The sequence below is a fragment of the Lissotriton helveticus genome, chromosome 6 (assembly GCF_964261635.1).
Source record: "Lissotriton helveticus chromosome 6, aLisHel1.1, whole genome shotgun sequence".
Classification (NCBI taxonomy): domain Eukaryota; kingdom Metazoa; phylum Chordata; class Amphibia; order Caudata; family Salamandridae; genus Lissotriton; species Lissotriton helveticus.
This window is the reverse complement of record NC_136067.1, coordinates 331811809-331827371: the sequence shown is the minus strand read 5'-3', so window position 1 is coordinate 331827371 and position 15563 is coordinate 331811809. Positions and strand designations below refer to the sequence as shown.

The 15563-nt window shown below is 44.8% G+C and overlaps 1 protein-coding gene across 3 annotated transcripts in view; it reads right to left on the bottom strand.

Moving 5' to 3' along the window:
• The window catches only part of NBAS (NBAS subunit of NRZ tethering complex), a 2361081-nt gene that overhangs the window by 2219090 nt on the left and 126428 nt on the right, over window positions 1-15563 (bottom strand). For all 3 annotated transcript variants that reach the window (XM_078647778.1, XM_078647779.1, XM_078647780.1), the window contains exon 4: window positions 6428-6505. In XM_078647778.1, coding sequence (XP_078503904.1) covers window positions 6428-6505 — 78 coding nt within the window. The remainder of the gene's footprint in view (window positions 1-6427; window positions 6506-15563) is intronic.

Below are 15563 nucleotides of genomic sequence, written 5' to 3'. Positions count from 1 at the left end.
CCGTACGGGATCTGCCCGACGCATTTCGAAGCTCCATATACTTCTCTTCAGGGGCTTTAATGGAAGCGGTGTGCGCAACCGCCGACCCACTTCCCCATTTTATATATAACACACCCACCGATGGGAGGCTCAAATGAGACTGTGCATTCTGGGAAGTGTGGTCCGGGAAGCACACAATCAAGTCCTGTATGGACTCCACAAGTGGGCCCGTCCTCGATTCCAAGTACGACTGCTGCTTCACTTTCGTGACCCCCCGGGTACCGGGGTGGTCACGCGGCCATCCAGCCGCGGAGTATGCACCACCCCGGCACCCTGGGGGTCACTAAAGTGAAGCAGCAGTCGTACTTGGAATCGAGGACGGGCCCACTTGTGGAGTCCATACAGGACTTGATTGTGTGCTTCCCGGACCACACTTCCCAGAATGCACAGTCTCATTTGAGCCTCCCATCGGTGGGTGTGTTATATATTAAATGGGGAAGTGGGTCGGCGGTTGCGCACACCGCTTCCGTTAAAGCCCCTGAAGAGAAGCAAATGGAGCTTCGAAACGCGTCGGGCAGATCCCGTACGGAGCGGCGTCTACGAGTGGATCCCCGTCCTCACCTATACATAAACCAAGCTGCTGTTCGCGTGCTACTCAAAGGTGGACACCTTCGAGCATTGATATATATATATATATATATATATATATATACACACACACACACACACACACGCAATAACCTTATTTAGCATGGCAAAAAGGAAATAAATGTTCTGTAATCGCATTACCACACATTTATTGTAGTCTGCTTATCTAACAAAATGCTATGTTAGTGCATTATCAAAACGCGCCTAAATGCCACATCATGCACAGAAAAAGCATGCAGCTTCGGGCTGGAGTTAAGTCCTTCATACATAAATGCAGAACTAGCAGTAAATGTGATTACCGCTACTTATTCATAGTCCTAGACATAACAGGAGAAACAGCCCACATACTGGCTTCAGTAACGTAATCATCACATTTCATGTATTGCAAATTTAGAATCAAACTTGAAATGAAGCCCAAAGTGTGAAACACCTTTTCCCTTGGGAGTGAATCTGTTTCCAATTTAAAAAATATTTTATTAGATTCTTTGTGAAATTGGCCTTCAACTGCATAAGAGACGTATGGATAGGACGGCTGCTCTACTAAAGTTTCCTCCTGAAGATATTTAAGAGTGAAAGAGGGAACACAGGGACTACACAACGCAATCACTTCAAAAGAATCAGCATTTCCTTCATTCTTTCCTAAGAATCAAGTATGCGTTATGCAGCAGGAAACCACTTACAATTCACATTGCCAGGGGGAATTAGAAAATTCTATATCTTTCTTCACTATTCACCACAAACCAGCAGACACGATTTCAAGCAATGTTCAAACAATAATCTGAGCATGGTAACGAGCATTGGGTAATATCCTCCTGTATCTTCATGAGACAAGGATAAAACAGAGTACAAAGGCCTTCCCAAGTCACACTAGGATACCTGTTCTCAAGGAAGTCACTTTCCTAACGTTTCAAGAGATGAGGTGATGACATTTCTCTAAGCTAACTTTTGGTGGCCACTTGTAATTTGATCATGGTACAATGATCACACCACTAATCTACATACACAAGCGCCCACTGACTGTATACATACCCACTACTAAGAGCTTCCTTTTGGTTCTATTCTACCCTCCTTTAAACATTTCTCATGAGCTTTATTATGCTTCAACAGTATAAAAGATTGGATTTTCTAAAAGCTCTCCAACAAAAGAAATGTAGAAAATAAGGAATGTGAATTGGTTAAGGAATTCTATGGTGCTCACTCTATTTCTAACAGTACCATCAAAGTGTGGGTTTGTTTGAGATCACCCAAGTCTGACTTTGAAAAACTACTCTGTTACCACAAAAGTGGTACCAAATTCATACAATATGGAATCTCTATGCCTAGGAGGACATTGTACATTGTGTTTTTATGGCTTCTCAGATGGAATTGGTACTCCCCTCCCCCGGATATTAATGGGACTAGTATTTCCCTTGTGGATTGTAAGACCAAAATATTTCAGCTATAACCAGAGTACAGGAGGAGTCAGGAGCCAACCCTTTCATGTACTGTTCCTACATGTAAAATCCTCAGTGACTTCCACCATACTATTACTTAACTATTTACAGCTCATGTCCTGGGACTGATTCTAGGATCCAGTCCTATAGTTAGAAAAGTAATCTACAAAGTAACTAACTGCATTCAACTAGAAATTCCCATTGAGCTCAAAGTTGCATTGTTTGAAATTGGGTTGCCTATTGCAACAACCTGTAACTATTGCATTCAAAAAGTCTATCGCCTATTTGAAAAGTATTTAACTAAAGTCACTCATCCTGAGAAAGTATATTTTGATACCTTGTCGGTTCTAAAATAAAACAACTATATCTTTTGATACAAAACAATTGGCCTAGAGTTCAGTTCTTGAGTGTGTGAGACCATTTGCTGACTGATGTGTACAACAAATGCTTTACACTGTTCTCTGATACTGCCTTACTGCTCGACCAAGCTACCACTTTAGAGAGCAAGGTTATATCCAACTTTAGCCTCTGCCAAACCTCTGGGGACTCTATACACACTGTCTCTTACTTTGGACCATTACATATAGAGCCACTTTCTTACACATATTACTGTGTAAATTTGTCTTGCGTGTGATAATGATGTAAAGCGCTCTGATACCCTCGGGTCTAACTAGCGCTATATAAAACTCTTAAATAAATCAAATAAATAATAATAAATTACCCATCTAACAGTTATTGCTATGTCCTTTGTTAATGAATGAGTAATCACTGATAACCGTGTTGGAAATTCCACCCTTCTTAGTTTCATCCATATTAATTGCCTACTAGTAGATCTGAATGCATGACTCGTTTACCCAGAAGTTGTGACACTCACTTGGAAAGTAACTTACAATGTAAAATATGTTGCGTGTCTATAGAACCTAGGGTTACTTTAATTGTCAATAAATATTTATGTATGCATGCATGTATGTGTATGTAGGTATATGCCATTTCTAAAGCACAAACCTAGCCAAAGGGCAGAGGCCTGCCGTACATGGTCAAAGACAGCGAGTAAGATGAGAGGAAGCGGAGTTGTTGATGGGTAATGCATTGTGATATTGTATTCATTCAAGGAGTGACTCTCCAACCCTTTTCTAAATTGAGCAGCATTGGGATGATCCTGATGGATACAGGGTGTTGTTGCAGATCTTGGGTGCACAGACGGAAAAGGCCTGCTGCCTTGTGTTTTTTATTTTTTACACTGCTTAATCTGCAGTTCGATGGCGTCTTAGCTGCAGGTGTGAAGAGCCACCACAGATGGTTAACATATCTGCAAGAAAAGTGTGCTGGTCAGGATAGCTTTGTAAATAATGCAGCTGATTTGGAAGATGGTAAAGTGCCGGTAAGGGAAGCCAATTTAAGTCCAGCAGGCTGGGAATTATGTGATCATAACTCTTTAAGCGCTGGATAAGGTGTGCTCCAGCTTGTAGGATGCCCCAAAGGGGTGCCAGTGTGGAGTCATGGAGGCCATGGAATAGGGCATTATCACCACCCAGATGCAAGGGTGTGATGACTCTATCAGAAGTTCTGAAGTCGCTTTGTGGAAGAAATAGTTTGACTTTCTTTCGAATAGGGAGCTGGTACCAGGTCCTCTTTATATTTTTTTGGGCAATGTGTCCCTTGAGGTTGGTGTCCAGGGTGAATTCAAGAGACATAGCATACAAATAAATTTGAGATTCTAAGCTATCAAGCTTCATGTAACTGAGACAGGTTGTTTATTGTTCTTGGCAAACAACATGAACTCTGTCTTCATTGTAGCAAGCTTCGGGTAGGAAATGGACATCCAGGTGTGGATGATGTGCAAGAAGTGTTTGAGTTGGTAACTAATTCATTACATACTTTATAACTGAATCCCTTTTTCCAATTTTCTCCTCCAAACTCCCCCCCTCATACTCCTCTTGCTGCAAAGGTTCATCATAGGTACATTGCTCCTACAATCAACAGATCAAGCAATCTTAGGTGATACTTCTTTATTCAAGATAACAGTCCTCGTGGAGCTCCCACAATCTAGAACACACACAAACTTTTTGAGCACCAAAGCAATATAGTGCAAGTATCCCCAACTTTTCACAACCCCTTTTTTCATTCCTTGCTAACTTTTCCACTCCCAATAAGGACCAAATCCACACCCATCAGGTTTCCATTGTGGGAACATTGGATTTACCACCACAGTGTTATTGTGCCTTGTTTGGCTACCACACGTACGGTAGAAATCAATTTGCATTTACTGGTTTGTAGTGGGTATAGTATATACCATTCCATGGGCAGGCTAGAATGATCATCTCTGGGCAGCCATCCTTCTCACTTCTTATATCCTGCTCAATAGCACTTACTATATTCTCTTAGTAACTTGTTAGTATACAAGTAATATTCTATAACTTACTACAACCTCTCCAGCATCCCCAGATCTGTGCAGGTATACTATATGCAGTTTTTCAGGAGTTAAATTGCAGCCTAAAGTATCTTAAACTGTTTAGCTCACAAAATTAGTATTTGCTATGAAGATGTCTGCCCTTTGGACTTCATTTAAATGTAAGTATAGATATTTTCCCACATGTCTTTACAGGCAATTTTGCTGCCTTTGTTTTTTGTTTGGATGACTTGATCTAGAACAGCGATAGCATGTTTCATGTCTGAGGGTGTCTCGAGGCCCTTGTTTGACTGAGTGTTGGGGGAACCTACGTTGTAATTGTGTATAGCTCTTGGTCCAGAAATAGCTCTTTTTTAATTTGGTGTAAGGTCATACTACTTCTTACTGTCCACAGAACGTTTACTCTGACTGCCCAAACACATATCTACTAGCCTGATGCACACAGCTCATAGCATTTCTTGAAGGCAGCTGTTCATATATCTAGAGTAAAATCAGTATTGCTCCATAAAGGCATATAGGGTGACAAGTATGTTCTTAATTTCCCTCAGTTATTTAATGGAGCCCAAGAACTCATTACTGTAAACACTATTGGTGGCTGATACTCACTGAAAAAAACAAGGGTTACAGGGACATCATAGTGAATCTCAGATTTCACTTGCACAAAACCAGTGAAATTCAGCAGTTACCTGAGCTAACTATAACTTCCGCCCCCGCAATGCACGGCTTATGACCTCATATGTTACATTACTCATGACATGGTCAGTGACATCACTGATGACATCTCAATTTACATCACTGATGACATCACCCACAGAACCGCTGCCATACCACTCACACCCCCATAGTAACTCTCATACACCCCATATACAACCCCTCACATACCCATTCACAGACCCATACCAGTACTCACACAACCAATCACTCATCCATAGAGCCACTCACATATCCGCTCACTCATACTGCCACTCACACACCCACTAACTCACCCATACAGCCACTCATGTGCCCACTCTGGGGCCCTGGACAGATCGGTACGTTTCTCACTGGTTGTTTGACGTGCACAGCAGCAGCCTATATGTGGGCTGGGAATTGTTTTTGGTATTTTACTTCTTCACTTTACTTCACCTAGGAGGTTATGGCGGTTTTATACTTGTTGCTTGTTATTAGCGTTTCTCTGGTTGGCTTATAGATGGTCCTACATGAGACTCCTCGCGCTTACGATGAATTGTGTCCTCTTGTTTTTCAAACTGTTGAACTAGAATTGTGTTCAGTTACAGCTCGAGCTTGAGGCTTCACTTGTTTTTTCTTCAACAGTCAAGTGCCTTAGTTTCTGTGGCTTTCGTTTGATACACCATTTCTCGGTCTTTTCTCCTCTTTGTGCCCGCAGTGACTTTGCGAATCTGGTCATTCCATGTCTGGTGAGGCAGGATTGCCTCAATGTCGTAATGAACGGTATAGACAATGAGGTAATGACAATTAATGAAGACTACTATAAAGAAGCACTGGCAAAGCTAATTGATTGTGCTTGTTTAATATAAAGGTTAAGGAGGCTGACTAGCATTGCCAATGCTTATTGATACCATTAAGGTTGGAATTGTATGATGGAAGGTCGTAGCTCAGCCTTGGACATTCTGAGACACTACTCCACAGTATGAGACAAATTAAAGACACAAATCTGGATCAATCTGCAACAGTTTGCCAACAGAGAAGAGAATGTCTTTCAGAACCAGGCAGGTCTTGTCAATCACTAGCACTTACAGTGGTAAAGTTCAACACATAGGGGGCAGGGTAGGCAATGAATGGCTGCCACCAACCACACCCCGGAATTACTTCTACACATTCAAGCTATGAAAATCTAAAGGAGCTGGCACGCACAAAAACAGCCACAATAATTACGAGTGAAATACCATTTCTTAACAGTGCACACACTCAGCAGAATATGCTTTTACATAATTACCTTGCAAGAACCAGGTGCCAGTTGATCTGCTTACTGACAAGGCGGACAAGTCCGGGTGGGAGCGAGCATTTTGCAGGACTAGATTTAGGAGAAAAAATCAAGCATTAGGATATAAAACAAACATGTCAAAATAAAATGCATTGTATTTAAGTTCGGAAAGACATCTGTTGCGCGAGGTGATGCGGTACAATAACCTGGATGACAGTAGCCAAGTTTAGAGCTTTGCTTTCAAGGCCATTAAACCTCGCTAGAATAATGTCGTGCAGCAAGAGCTCTACCGGACAGCAGCGACACGCAGAGCGCTGACGGATGGGGTCATTAGCCGGCCCATAAAAAAGATAATCTTTAAGGCTCATTGGTGCAAGCCTACGGGGTGAGGAACTAAATCATCAGAATGACATCACAGGCACGGTAAAAACCTCCACCGCGCCACAGAGGACGCTGATGAGATTTTAATATTTAATTAAGGCCCGGAATGGAATGTGCTGAGCAATCATAGAAAAGCACAGCGCGTAATTACCACTCCAGCGAGGGTGAGGGATGGCTCGCGCGGCTGCGGGGAGCCGTGCCCGTCGACGAGTCAATGGCTCCTTGCGCGCCTATAGGTGCGGGGAGGGGGGGGGGGGGGGGGCGCGTGCCGCAGATGGCGTCGCCTGACAGCCATCTGCAATCAGCAGGAAGGAGGCCTCGCCGAGGCTCCTTTCACTGGGAGCAGGTGGCAGGTAGGGAAGCTCTTTCGACTTAGCCGCGTTTTATTATCAGCGGCACCTTCTGCTCAAATGAACGGTCTTGAAATATTCAGACACCGGGTACTTCAGTATTTACGCCTTTAGGTAACTATTTAATGATCTGAGCAGTGGCTTTTCGAACAAAACAGCATCGGTACACTAGGAGGCTAAGTGCGTCACCAACGGACACCATGATAGAACCAGGGTGGGCGGTTGAGGAGACGACAGGCACTGACGCAGTAACTTTAAGATACATTTACAGGTGTGCACCTAATAGGCAAACCGGGAAACGGCTCAGTGTGCAATAAAAAAATAATGCAAACGAGCAAAAGATGAGGTGCAGTACTCAAACGTGTATAGTCACTGCCATGGCTCAGCTGCTCTTTACAACCGCGCCGCCTGCACTCTTCCATAAACTGCTGGGATGAGACAGTTTTATATTTTCTGCGTCATCCATAAGACATGGGCGCACAGATGTTCGACATGAATATTAAGTCACAGTAAGCACCGACCACGTAATATTTTAACAGAAAAAGTCAGTATCACCATAAGGCTGTTATTCCTCAAGCGCAGCAGGGATGAAAATAAATGTCACACTTTGCACCCGATCATGATCTGTGCCCAGGTGGTTATACCCTCCCTCACCAAGGCAGACTTCCCAAAAATAGAGGCTTGGTCGTTACAAACAAAAAACAAGTGGAATATAGTGGACTCTCACTCCCACTTGGTTGCTTCGAAATTCTCTCACCAAGCATCAAACGAAATCAAAGCAATCCATCTACTTTTATATCGTCCTCTGCCAACGTGGACAAAATGATACCTTCACTGACTACTTCATATACTGCACACTTCCATGATGACTCACTATTCAAATTGCCACACCTCAAAGAGGGAGAGGTGTGGCGCCGCGGCCAGGGCGACTGACGCTGGAATCTGGGGACCACGGTTCGATCCCCGGCTCCGGCGGCAGGTTAGCCCAGCACCATGTGACTCTGGGCAATAGCTCGCTTAATCTTCCCGACGGCCCCCCAGCGCCTAGAGACCCTTACGGGTGATTGTGCGCTTTACAAATGTGGACTTTAAATTAACATTGCACTTCGAAAATTCAATATCATAACATAAAAACACATCCACAGCCAATAAAGCTAAAATAAATCTGCATGGTTTAAAACATTTTTTTTCATTGAACAGTGATATATTTACAGTCACAGGTAATACACCATCAAATATGATTAATGAGGTGTACAATAAACTTTGCAGCCATTTAATAGCACTACAACAGTGGTCATCATTCGAGCAGTGTCATGCATCAGTTACATTCAAACATGAAAATAACAGCTGGGTCGTGTTTTATCAATTCACACAAGATGATGGACGGAATGTTGCACAATGGCAAAACATTCACCCCCAGTCACAGATTTGGGTTTAATCCATCGTTATTTTGCTCACCAAGCCACCTCAGTTCAGACATATGCAAATCAGTCTTGGCCCTGTGCCTCATGGGAACAGTCCAGCCCGAACTGCCAAGCCATGTCTTCCCTGGACCGGAATCAAGCATCTTAGGACCGGTTTCTGGCTATCAGCCATCTTCAGCCAGGATACCTTGCCTCCAGTGGCGTAGTGAGCACGGGACCCACGTCTGGGCATACCCTTCCCACATAGGGTGAACAGCAAAACACACAAGATGATGGACGGAATGTTGCACAATGTCAAAACATTCACCCCCTGTCACAGATCTGGGTTTAATCCATCGTTATTTTGCTCACCAAGCCACCCCAGTTCAGACATGGCCATATGCAAATCAGTCTTGGCCCTGAGCCTCATGGGAACAGTCCAGCCCGAACTGCAAATGCCATGTCTTCCACCAGGGAAAGCTGGTGCTCGTCGCACCCCGCCCAGCCGGCCCACGAGAGCGGAAGAGCAAGTGGAGCGCTCCCCTTGGACCGGGATCCTGCCCCATCGAGTCAGGAGGTGCCGGAGAGAAGGAGCAACACCCAGGTAACGCGTGGGCATAAGGCCACTGCGTGTTTCGCTGCCTGGGGTGGGTTGCGGGGGCCGCAGGGAGTTTTGGTAATATCGGAGGCCTGCTTTCCCTCATTAATACTTAGAGGGCAGCCGGGAGCATTCCTACCCAAGTGGCTGACGACGGAGTCAGCCTTACCATGCGACTCCGCATCTTTTGGGGGCATATTATGTGTTTAACAACCCTCGCTGCAGGAGTGAGCAGCCCCGAGGGAGCAAGTCCGTTGAGGATGAGGAAACTGTACAGAGGGTAACAGGGACAGGAGCAGCAGTATTGTCAGTGCTTTCCAAAGAGAGGTAGTCTCTGCAAGTATCTTATTTTGCTAGTCCGAGACTGTTTTTGATACCCTCAGATTTTCATCAAGGGACAAAGGAACTACACGTTTGTTTATGAAAAGAACACTATCAGAGAACATTGCAAAGAAGAGCTAATTTTGTATGTGGAATTGTTTTTTTTGTTTTGGTCTTTTCTAAAATTAGATAAAGATAACAACCTGTGTGGTGTCCATTTGTGGTGTTTCACTGTGTTACTGTGGGTGTTGGTGCAAATACTTCACACATTGCCTTGGGTATAAGCCTGTCTGCTCGTGCCAAGCTACCAAGGGGGTGAGCAGGTGTTATCTACAGCATGTTTCCCCCTTACCCTGACTAGAAGCAAGGGTCTTTATTTATTCAAAGATACCTACCTCTGCCAACTGGAGACCTTCATTTCTAACAACAAGCTTATTGCATCTTTCTGATTAAACAGATTCTGAAGAAGGACACACTGAAAGGACCAGAGTCACCACTTCTGGTGGTATGAAAAAAACTAATGAGATTTTCTGGCTCAAGCTCCACACATGAAGGTGTATAGGCCGTGAACATAGGGGTGCAGGACGTGTCCCTTTGCCCTGCAATTGGAACAAGATGTCCACTCTGAGTGGAAAACGAAGAGAGGCTGCAATCAACAAGTTGCCAAAGTTCTGTATGCCATACCCATAATTCTAGGGCAATTAGAATTACTTGTCTCAGTCATGGTGAATCTTCCTAGGAACCTGAAATCAAGGATATGGCGGGACAGGGTGCAAACGCTATGTGACATGGTTGTGAGTTCCAGTACGAGAGATGTATGTGCATGGGAGTACATGGCTTGGACTACTTGCTTATAAACCATTGTTTCTGGTTCTTGTATTTTAGTTTGTAAATCCTAATAAAACGTTCTATATATATATAAAAAAAAGGATATGGGGCAAATGCTTAGTAGAGTGGAATCTTCCATACCAACTGGAACACACCCCCTACGACAGAAACTGGTCTCTGTCATAGAGAGGGAGGATTGTTTTGAGGGGCAAAGAGGTCCATGTGAGGGGTTCCCAAAGGGCAAAAAGTTTTGTACCACCCAAAGATGGACACCACTCGTAGTAGTCAAGATGATGCTGACAAACGGTCGGCCCAGCTGTTCCTGGAAACAGCCAGATGGGTGGCCACAGGCTATGCTGGTGTGCTCAGACCCAAAGACTCAGAGTTTCTCAAAAGAGAGTCCAGGACCAGACTCCTCCCTGTCTGCTCAGGTCTGACATTGCGGTCATATTGTTAGTCATGATCCAGACCTACTGACTATTTGACTTGAGCACCAACCTTATTGCCCTAAGTTCCAGTAGGTTGATGTGGAATCTCTGCTCTTCAGGAGATAAAAGGCCTTTGATCACCAAGTCCTCCAATTGTACTCCCCACCCTAAGGTAGAAGTGGATATTAGAACCATAGCCACTGCTGAAGGGGAGCAAAAAGGTCTTTCTTGCAAGAGGATCGCCTTCCCTTCCCACCAGCTCAGCTTTGCTGTAGCTTCCCTGGATGTCACTATGGATTCTTCCACATCCCCTAGATGTTGAAACTTCTGCCTGTGAACCACTGCACAGCATTATTGAGCGCCCAGGAGAATGCCGGAAGCCAGCAGACCGAGTAAATGTAGGACCTTTAGGACTGGTACTCAAGCTCCTATCCAAAACATTGGATCACATCCAGAATATTAAATAACCACTACAGAGGAGGGAAAGCTCGGAGTGATGTGGTATCCAGTACCACTTGGATGAACAGGAGACTTTGAGGGGGCTCCAAGTGAGTTTTGAGGTGACTGAAAACCCCAAGTTGAACAACAGGGAAGAAGTTGACTGCAAATGATAAAATATGAGCTCAAGCTACATGACTTTGATCTGTCAGTTGCCCAGATACAGGACAAGCACTGCAAATTGATAATCAGCAGTGTCCACCATAAACTGCAAGTAATTCCTGTGGGACTGTAGGATCAGAATGTGAAAGTACATGTCCTGCAAGTGAGAGACACCATCCAGCTGCAGCACGGATAAAACTTAAGTCATAGACAGCATCCTTAGATTGCCCTTCCTGAGGAACCAATTAAGGACCCTGATATCAAAGATCAGTCAAAGATCGCAGTCCTTCTTGGGAACTAGGAAGTACCGAGAGTAACACCTATGTCCCAGTTTTTGCTCTGTCACCAGTCCAACTGACTCTTTCTGCAGAAGGATCTCTTCCTCCTGCTACAGATGTATGTATGTAACCTAACTGGTACGGGAAAGACAGCTAGGGAGATCCTGTCTGCAGTGTCTAGGCCAGCCTGCACTGAGTAGCTAGAGGTATCCTGTCCATTTCTTACTGCTTCTAAGAAGTGATCCTACAAATCGCCTGGGAGATTCAGAATCACCATGGCCTCCATGTCCCAGTGAGCATTGGCATGTCTACCCAAGAGACAGGCCGGTTTAAAGGAGCAAAGGACTATGCTGCCAGCCGAAAATAATTTTTCGTACGGCTTCCAGGCGCTTGGACTCCCAATTAGGAGGATGTGTAGGGAAAGATCTAGGGTTAAATCAGTATGTGGAGAAGCTGCACACTACCAAGCTTTCTGTTGAAGGGTGAATGCTTAAGAAGGCCGGAGCCTCTGTTGCTGCTCTGTACCGAAGAGCATTGCCCGGTTAACCCTTGAGCACAACAATGGTTTTGCCCAGGGCTCTTTCAAAGAGTCAGTGAGAGCCTTGTTGGAAGGAAGCAAAGGTTCTAAAACTAACTGTGCCGCCCGTAGTACATCTTTAAGGATATTTGCTCTTTGCTCCACTGCAGGCCGTGCTAGGAGGAGGACCTCAGCTACCTTCCTAATAAATGAATGAAAAGCTTGCATTCCCGGAGGAAACAGTTTTGGAAAGGGGTCAATATCAATGTCTATTGACATTTCCAGCCCACTGGCCTCTTAGAGAGCTAACACATCTGAAGGTAGCCCAGAGGTATCGTCACCACCATCCTAGGACTAGACACCCGAATTAGCTGCCCATAATGTGGTTAGAGGTGCACTGTCCTTTCTCCAGAAGGTGGAGAGCCTCTCACCTGGAATACTAGATTAATGCTGGCATTAGGGGTTCAGGTGAGTTTTGCAGTGCCTCTGTTGATGCAAAAGAAGGCACCATCTCTGACGTTGAAAGTGGTTTTGTAAACAGAGACAGGCCAGCCTGCAGCGCCAAGTTTGATGCTGGTGTTGTACTTGGCCAATGGAATTCCCAGGATGAGGTCACAGGATTCTCGACATGCCAATCTGCCTCAAAAATCGATAATAATAAGCTGAGCTACAATTACAATTAATACACTGTGAAGATCACTGGAGATAGAAAAAGACTCCCAGTTAAGATTATCCTTTCAAAAGAGTCATCCTTTCCAAAGATAGACACTGAGGGCCTATTTAAACAAGCATTTACAATGCAATGGTTTTGCCTTTGTTAAAGTTTGAGCTATTGGCAATGCTCTTGACATTATTTTTATTTATGTTTTTTGTTTTAACATAAATAAATGGCATTGTCATTTGCAATGCCACTAGCTTTATCTTTCGCAAATGACACCCACAAACACCTACAGAGAGGTCCCCCAACACACACCCACACAGAGCCCCCCCACACACTGCGAGCCCCCCACACTGCGAGGCCCCCCCACACACTGCGAGCCCCCCACACACACTGCGAGCTCCCTCCACACACTGCGAGCCTTCTCCACACACTGAGAGCCCCCCCCACACACTGAGAGCCCCCCCCCACACACTGAGAGCCCCCTTATCGTAACGGTCCTTCATGCTCTCACTAAATCTAGAGTTTACACGAACACATGCTTGTGCTCAGCTGACTCTCAGCCCCACGATTTCAGCACGATAAATAAAATCTGGCATCGCACAGAAACAGGGCATCCTAAATGTACATATTGACAAATTACAATAAATAACAAAGGCCTTAACAAAGCTTACATGCGCAAACATTTACATCTTAAATGCACAGTTTGCCGATGTATAACTTTGCAGTGAAAGTCGTCGGATCTGACCTTATCCTAACGGTCCTTCATGCTCTCACTAAATCTAGAGTTCACACGAACACATGCTTGTGCTCAGCTGACTCTCAGTCCCACGATTTCAGCACGATAAATGAAATCTGGCATTGCACAGAAACAGGGCATCCAAAATGTACATATTGACGAATTACAATAAATAACAGAAAGGCCTTAAAATGTAAGCATTTGTTAGAATTTGCAAAGTCCAGGAATAAAGTTGACATGCGCAAACATTTATATCGTAAATATACCTATTGACGATGTACAAAAAAGAACTCAAAGGCATTTAAAAAAAAACATGGTAAATTGGCCAAATGTATATGCAACACAATAAAAATGTAAAGTGATACGTATTCTTACTGCTTTGTATGTGCGTATAAAACAGAAAAATGTGCTCGTAAATTACCTGAATAAGTCACGGCAGGATCAAAATTCCGCCAATAGCAGCGCATCCAGAGCAGGAAGGCAGATGCCAGCAATGCCGGACCAGATTCAGGGGCGTTCCCGAGAATTGGGAGAGACTGAACAACCAACAAAGTGCCTAGAAGATTGACTAGCACCAAAAACAATAGCCTGTGACTTAACCCTGGATCGAAAACCCAAGCACTAATGCAAACAATGGCACATCCCTGGATGAATCATCACTTACACTGACAACAACCACACATACGACCCACGATAACACCAAAACTGGTTGGTGGATCGTTTTCCTTAGGAGAGAAAAAACACCGGCTAACCCGCTGCTGAAAAAACTCAGGACAGCGCAAACATGCCAGCTCGCGAAAAACACTTGAGCAAGGGGGGCAACTCTGAGATAGTAAGGAGAAAAGCAAGACAGAGAAGGATCCCACCTAGCAGAGAAAAGACTTACCACACACCATGCACCAGCAGCACATCACTGGCTCAAAATCTGTCAACACTATTATAGCCATGTGCACACAAGACACACTGTTTCTAGACCGTGGACAAGCCTAAACTCCACTCCTAACCATGAACATATTTTAGCCTCTTAGGTGCTGCGCCTATTCCAACGGCCGACGGCACCACTACCTCAGGAGTGCTGCCGTCGGCAGTTGGACGTTCGAACCTCACCTGCGCAATGGAACGTTCAGCACTGGAGCTGGACGTTCCATAGCTGCTAAGAGGCTAGTCTGGGACAACCCAGTGTTTGGCAATACTGAGCAGAGGACTCCAGTTCTATGAGAAAACATAGCTCCAGGACAGCACAACTCCGGGCCATAAACATGCAAAGCAAAAAACAGCTGTTAAAGCATGGAAATCAGCGAATTGCATATTCTACAGCAACACATTCTGTGGCAGGTCATGTGATCACTCATTAATCCACATGTCCCATGTCCTTTGCGTGTATCTTGCCACTTATATTTTGCAAAGGAGGGACGGATTCAAAGTGGACAGGAGCAACAGATATTCCCGAGAGGAAAAGAAAGCGATCCCTGTAGGGAAGCTCGAAGGGTCATTGATTGTGGTGGGTCAGTAATCCAGGGGAGGAAAGGAGAGCATCGGGATGAGGCAACGTCTCCTAAAAATGCGGGAGGTGGCAAGGTAGGGGGCATCGGCGCGTAAATGGTGCCAGGGGGACAGCTTCTAAAACGGAGAGAGATACACAGTGTGAAGGAGTGCACCAATTCTTTATTCCCATTGAGAGGGGCCTCGTGATTACCAAGGGGGGCGGGTATGGGAGCAGGAATAGCTGAGGTCGATTGATACATGTAGCGCAGTAGTCGACACCTCTTCTTGTAAAGTTTAAATCCTCACTTTAATCAAATAAAAAAAACATCCTTTACAAAATGATGAGAGCTGCTTTCTTAGATCATGGCATTAAATGCTGACCATGATCGGTGAATAGCGAATTTGGTCCTGCTTTGACGGACAAACGTGTCTTCCAATGGCTAGCCTCCATTTATGGAGCTAGCCAATGGAAGACTGGGGCGGATTCCAAGCCCCATACTATACTCATTAGGTTTTCGCCTGCGCGAAAAAGCTGCGCAGAGCGCAGCTTTCGCCAGGCAAG